At 52.7% G+C, this 6,636-nt stretch overlaps 2 protein-coding genes across 2 annotated transcripts; both read right to left on the bottom strand.

Moving 5' to 3' along the window:
• Positions 1-2,055: 2,055 nt before the first annotated feature.
• Positions 2,056-2,412, bottom strand: LOC133266282 (feather keratin 1-like). The gene has a single exon (XM_061447512.1). The coding sequence runs from the start codon at positions 2,389-2,391 to the stop codon at positions 2,056-2,058; it is 336 nt and encodes a 111-aa protein (XP_061303496.1). The 5' UTR covers positions 2,392-2,412.
• Positions 2,413-6,321: 3,909 nt separating this feature from the next.
• LOC133266355 (feather keratin 1-like) lies at positions 6,322-6,636 on the bottom strand. Its single transcript, XM_061447551.1, has one exon. The coding sequence runs from the start codon at positions 6,634-6,636 to the stop codon at positions 6,322-6,324; it is 315 nt and encodes a 104-aa protein (XP_061303535.1).

The following is a 6,636-nucleotide window of genomic DNA, read 5'->3' as shown; positions in this document are numbered from 1 at the left end:
AATCCCCAATTCCTCATCCCTTTGTGCTATTTTGGGCAAGGGAATATGTACTTCAGGAGGGAAGTTGAACCTAAAGAAGGGAGGGAGAGGGGGAAGGTGTTTTCAGATTTGTTTTCATTTCTCAGAATTCTACTGACTTTTGATTTTGATAACTTAATTTCCCTGAGTCAGGGGTGTTTTGTCGCCATCGAAAACCTAAGAGTGTTCTCCATGTCCTTATTTTGACTCTGGAGCCTTTTGTCATATACTCTTCCTCTCATCCAGTTAAGGAAAAGGAGTGATAGAGCAGCTCAGAGAGCACTTGGTGCCCTGCCAAGGTCAACACCACAGAGAGCCCCATCTTCACAGCAGGGCTGGGTCACAGGCTTGGTCCTGCACTTGTCCCAGTGCCCCCTGCAGGGCCTCTGTAGGCCAAGGTGAGGAGCATTGTGACCTCACAGTGGGGACTGTCGGTATGACCTCAGAGCAGAATCATGGTAAGTTTGGGTCGCCTGCAGAGGTGGTCCAGACATCCTGCAGCAGGGAGGACGTTGGTCAGGAGATCCCCTGTGTGGGTTACTGTTGGGTCGTGCAGTGAAGAGGGGCTGGTGGCTGCAGAACCTCCAAGGCATCATTTGTGGATCCTATAGCAAGGTGAGACCATGGCCTGGGAGCGCTGGTATGTTTGGAATGGGGACCAATCAGCCAGGTGGTCAGTGCAACACCAACCCCACACCTGGATCAGGGAAGGACTGCATGAAAAGGAGGGTGGTGACCCGGACACCCTGCATGGGATACTCATGGTCTTCCTAGCAAGAGAAGGAATGGATATTCTTCTGGTCCCTGGTGAGGCATCACCTGGAGTTCTGTGTCCAGTTTTGGGTTCCTCAGTGGAAGAGATACATGGAGGTGCATAAGAAACCTTCCTGGAAAGCAGTGCTATGACCAGCAAGGTCAAGGTGATGGGCTGTGGTTTTAGATGTGGATTTTGAGAGGGTAAATTGTGCTTGACCGACCTCTGTCTTCTCTGTTGAAGCTAGTGGGATTTGGAGAGAGGCTGAGCAGTGTCTGTTGTTGAGCTGTACTTGAAAGAAACCTTTTGTCACTGTCTCCCATTACACGTTCCTAGAGAATTGGAGAAAGCCTGGGCTGTGTAAGGGCCGAGTGAGGAGGGCTGCAAAGTGGCTGAAGGGCTGAGCCCAGAGGCTTGTGATCAGGCCGTGGCCAGAAGGGAAAACAGATGGAATTCCATGGGCAAAGAAGGAATTGCCAAATTTGCATTGGCCTTTTTCCATGTGAGGATGGTCAATTGGTGGAAGAGGTTGTGGGGTCTCCTGGTGGCATCTACTGAAAACCCAACTGGGCATGTTTAGGACAAGCTGCTATAACTGGCCCTGCTGCGTCAGAGGGGGTGAAGCAGCTGCTCTCTGAAGGTTTCTGCCACACTGAATGGTTGTGTGATTCTGTTTGCTGGGAGGGCTGGAGAGCCATGCTGGGGAGGAGAGTTGGTCAAGTGTGTGGTGGCACAGGGGCACTTCATCAGAGGCACGCACAGGGGGGCGTTACCAAATGAATTGTTTGAGCCAGTGATGGGCTTGTGTCACATTCTGGAAGACCTCCACATGTCAGCCTGTGTTGTTGCTGGTTGTGGTGGCATATTTGATGCCTGAGACCTCGAGGTCCTTATCCAACCCCCAATGGCCTGGCTTTGTGCTGTGTGAAGTTGGAAGAGCCTTGGTAGAAATAAGGAGGAGGAAAAGTCACAGTCTGGGATGCAGAAGAACTTTATTGAGGCAAAAGAATGAAGATATAAAAGCATAAGGTGGTAGAGAGCTGGTCTAGGGTGTGAGTAGGATGACCATTCACTGAGGTTCTCTGTTTGAAGGATATGTTGTCAGAGCACTGAGGTCTTCCTGTCCTGAACTGGGAGGAGCCCACTAAAGGTCCCCATAATCTTTCTTAGCTTGTGAGATGCTGGTTGTGACAGAGAGTACCTGACATAGCAGATGGAGTGATGAGGAGAAGGAATTGGAGGAAAAGGAGGGTGGCTGGTTTCATGCGTGTTGTCAATGGCCCTTAGCAGATGTTGCAGCCTCTTCCACCGCCGTAGCAGCCCAGGCCTCCAAAGCCGTAGTCCAGGCCTCCGAAGCCGTAGCCAAGGCCGTAGCCGAAGCCCCCAGAGGAGACGGGCACTCCCTGGGCGCTGAGGACGTTGCCCACGGCAGCGGATGAGGAGGATCCGACGGCGGTGCTCTGGGGGAAGGAGCTGAGGATGGGTCCTGGCAGGGTGACCAGCACGGTGGAAGGCTGGATGATGACGCGGGAGTCCTTGCACTGCCTGACACAGGGCTCGTTGCAGCTGTTGGCCAGCGGGGTGGGTCCGCAGGGGCGGCAGAGGTCGTAGCAGGCCATGTCTGTGGTGTGGAGGGGCCCTGGCAGAGGACTAGAGGAGTGAATGGAAGAGAGGGTGTGGGGAGAGCGGAGGGCGTGGGGGTGCGAGGGGCGGTGGTGCAGGAGGGTGAGGCAGTGGGGAGGCTGGTGTGGGGCTGTGGTGCTGGGGAGGTGTGAGGGGTGCTGAGGCTGGGGCAGAGCGTGCTGGAAGAGCCGGGGCAGGGGACAGGAACAGAGGGCAAGGGGCTTGAGGCTCACCTTGTTGAGCGCGCAGGAGAAGGCGTCAGCAGAGGCGAGTGAGGGACAGAGGCTCTGGGCTGGCTTTTATGCTGGTCCCCGAGGGGCGGGACAGCCCTTGCGCATGGCAGCATTTGTCAGCAAGCAGCTGGTGCGTGCCACAGCCTGGCAAGTCATGAGCTGGGGCGTGTTCTCCTTCCCACAGTGCTCCCTTTGCATGTCCTCCTGGTGAGGACGTGTCCATCTGGCCCTGGCGGCAGCTTTTAAGTGCAAATATTGAAGGCCAAAGTCTTGGTGTTGACGGCTCATTTCGTGGCACTTGGCAGAACATGCCACCAAAGCATTGGAGGTGTGGGTTTCTGTGAGTGAAGTCACCTCTTAGCACTTTTGTGCTGTGGTTTGTGGGTGCCTTGTGAAGAGGTTTCCCATGTCCTCGTAGCCGTGTCAGGGAGGGCAGTTTGCAACAGCAGGCTGTGCTCCTGGATGCTGTGCTTGAGATCTGGTTATTCCTGTGATGTGGGGAGCACTTCCAATCCGTCCAGAAGTTTGAGTTGGCCCAATTTTAGTGCTACCCTCTTTTACGAGTGGCACGTTTGCTGCCTGGCCTCTGGTTTGATGAAGTGCTTGATGTGGGGCATCTTGTAAGGAGACCACCTTTGTAAGGGTGTTCTACTTTGAAATGACGAGTTTTGTGGACAAGGAGAGTGCTGTTCTGTTGTTTACCTCAGTATTCCTGCAAAACCTTTGATGCTTTCTCCCCTTGCACGGTCATGGGGTGTGGGGTCACCTGTGTTTGTGGGCAGTTGGCTTGAGTGCTCTCTCAGCAGGTTTAGAGATGATGCAAAATGTGGAGAGAGACTGAGATGCTGGATGGTTGTGCCATGATGTAGAGGGAACGGGAGGTGCTGGAGGATGGGCAGATAGGAATCTCCTGAAGTTCAACAGGAAGATATGTAAAATTTTCCATGTAGGGAGGAATGGCTCCTGTTGTCAGAACGTACTAGAGCCTGAGATGCTGGAAAGCAGCTTTTTTGAGTAGAGCTTTGTGGGGCTGGTGGAGAACAAGCTCAGGATGGTGCAGCAATGCACCCTTGCAGCAAAACATGCCGAGATTCTACATCTCAGCATTGGGAATAGATTTGCTAGCAGATTGGTGTTGTGGGGGGTGGTTCTTGATCTCTTCAATGCTAGTGAGGCTTTGTGTGGAGGCCTAAGTCCAGTAGAAGTTTTCTCCCTAGAAGAAGGACACGGATGTGGTGGAGGCAGTCCAATACAGGACCACCAAGATGCTGTAGGGAGTGGAAGATCCTTGCTATGAGGAGAAGCTTAGAGAGGTGGGAGGGTTTTTTTCAGGTAGGAGGCAAGGCTGCCCAGGGCAGATGTCATCAATGTGTCTATATCCTGAGTGGGAGGAATTGAAGACAAGGGAGAGAGAATGTTCTCCTCCGTGCCATGTCCAGGGCATGGTGGGAGGTGTAAAGATGTGCCCTTTTCCCTGACAGAGAAGGCAACACGTTTTCGGTGTGATTGTGGTCAAGCAGTGGCAGTGGTTGTGCAGGGAGGTTTTGGATTCTCCATCCTTGGAGATACTGAAAACCTGACTGGGTATCTTTGACAGCGTGTTCTTTCTGAACATTCTTGAGGAGGCTGTCCCGAAAGAGATGATCCCCAGAGGTCCCTTGTGCACTAAATGGTTCTCTTTGCTATGATTCTGCTTGTTGTGATGCCCAGGTAGCTGTGCTTGGAAAGAGACTTGATGAAGTGTGTGCTGCCATGGGGAGCTTGGGTCAGAGGTGTGGGTAGAAGTGCATTAGCATTTCCAAGGTTTATGGCAAGGGAAGCGCTGGTGTCTGGGCTGGAAGCCCACAGGAGGGTTTTGCAGGGGATTTAACGCATTACTGTGTTCTGGGGGACCTTTTCCTCCAGCTTGATGGCCTATTGAGCCCTAGCTTGGTGCTGCTCGTGGTTGGTTGAGCCCTGGGTGAGGCTTGGATGCAGAAGTTTATTGATGAAGAAAATGGTGAAAAGGCAGGAGAGCCAAGGGAAACAGTGTAACGTAAAAGTAGGGCAACCATCAGCTGGGTCCCCTGTGTGTAGCAGGTGTTGCCAGAATCCTGAGGTTTTTGTGTCCCACAGAGGGAGCAGTGCACTTGGGATTTCCAGTGTGGTTTAGGGTGTGAGATAGTGTTTGAAGTGGACTAGATCAGAATGAGAAGTGCAGAGAAGGAATTTGGAGAGTAGGTATCTCACCCTGCATCCAGGGGTGGAATGGACACTCTACTAATCCCTGGTGAGCATCAGCTGGAGTTCTGTGTTGAGTAGAAGAGAGACATGGAGCTCCTGGAGCAAGTTGTGGTGCCTGGGAGCAGTTCCAGTAGGCTGGGAGAGAACTCATGCCCCTCATTGTGAAGAAGATCTGGAGGTGCATTCTTAGAAAGTAGAGGCTGTTGAGCCTGACCTCATTCCCACAGAAGGTGACAGAAGAAACCTTCCTGGAGAGCAGTGCCATGCCCTGCAGGGTCAGGGTGACAGGCTATGGATTTAGGTGTGGATTTTGGGAATGGAAATTGTCCTTGACCAACCTCTGTGTCTTCCCTGTAGAAACCACTGGTTGTTGGCATAGGTTAGAGCAGTGTCTATTGTTGAGCTGTCCTTGAAGGAAGCCTTTGTCGCTGTCTCCCATTACACGCTCCTTGTAAGCAGAGAAAGTCTGGGTTGTGAAAGAGCCCAGTGAGGAGGACTGCAAAGTGGCTGAAGGGCTGGGCCCAGAGGCTTGTGGTCTGTGGCAGGAAAAAGGGTTCTGGACTCAAGGGAAAAAAGGTGAAATTCCATGGGCAAAGAAGGAAATCCTTTTTCAGTGTAAGGAAAGTCAATGAGTGGAAGAGGTTGTGAAGTCTCCAAGGTGGAAGCTACTGACAACCCAACTGTCCATGTCTAAGACAAGCTGCTGTAGCTGGACACTCTAGCTACTAACTCTAACTTGAGTTAGTCAAGTGTGTGCTGGTAGTCAAGGTATGCAGAGGGGAGCGTTACCACATCAAATCATTTCTTTGAGCCAGTGGATGGGCATGTGTCATGTTCTGGAAGGCCTCCACCTGCCACTGTATATTGTTGCTGGGTGTCCTGCCATTTATCCTAGGAGATGACTAGTGGCCCTTTTCCACCACACCTAATGGCCTGTAGAGACCTGACTTTTGATGGGTGAAGGTGGATGATCCTTGGTAAAAGAAAGGAAAAGGAGGCTTTTCAGACTGGGATGCAGGAGGACTTTATTGAGGAAACAGGGTTGAGAAGTCAGAATCACCAAGTGGAAGAAAGAGGATCTGATGTGCAAGTAGAGTGGCCATCGGTCAAGGTCTTCTGCTTGCAGAAGACTATGCCAGAGTATCAAGGCCTTCCTACTTTGCAGAAGGAGCAGATCCCTGAAGATTCCCCCAGTGTTTTCTGCCCTTTGAGAAGTTTTTAATAGCAGAAAGTACTGAACATCACCAAAGGAATGATGCACAGAAGGAAGTGTAAAAAGAGGAGGATCTATGCGATATGATGCAAAGAGGCTGGTCTGGCCCCCAGCCCTGCTTCCTCTCCTGGTACCTTGAGATTAGAAGCTGCTGTGGGCAGGCCCACTCATCAAAACCAGCAGAGACATGCATCTTCAGTCCATGTCTTTGCTTCTCGAATGTATGTGAGGGGTTTCAGGCACCTTGTGAGGGGCCCTTAGCAGATGTTGTATCCCCTTCCTCTGCCGTAGCAGCCCAGGCCTCCAAAGCCGTAGCCAAGGCCGTAGCCGAAGCCCCCAGAGGAGACGGGCACTCCCTGGGCGCTGAGGACGTTGCCCACGGCAGCGGATGAGGAGGATCCGACGGCGGTGCTCTGGGGGAAGGAGCTGAGGATGGGTCCTGGCAGGGTGACCAGCACGGCGGGAGGCTGGATGACGACGCGGGAGTCCTCGCACTGCCTGACACAGGGCTCGTTGCAGCTGTTGGCCAGCAGGGTGGGTCCGCAGGGGCGGCAGAGGTCGTAGCAGGCCAT

This window comes from Pezoporus flaviventris, unplaced genomic scaffold, assembly GCF_033815535.1.
Source record: "Pezoporus flaviventris isolate CSIRO_AGI_PZ_B2104156 unplaced genomic scaffold, CSIRO_AGI_Pfla_v1 ptg000007l, whole genome shotgun sequence".
Taxonomy (NCBI): domain Eukaryota; kingdom Metazoa; phylum Chordata; class Aves; order Psittaciformes; family Psittacidae; genus Pezoporus; species Pezoporus flaviventris.
This window is presented reverse-complemented; position numbering and strand designations above follow the sequence as displayed.

Coding starts and splice junctions, on each gene's coding strand:
- LOC133266282 (XM_061447512.1), bottom strand. CDS start 2,391: ATGGCCTGCTACGACCTCTGCCGCCCCTGCGGACCCACCCCGCTGGCC.
- LOC133266355 (XM_061447551.1), bottom strand. CDS start 6,636: ATGGCCTGCTACGACCTCTGCCGCCCCTGCGGACCCACCCTGCTGGCC.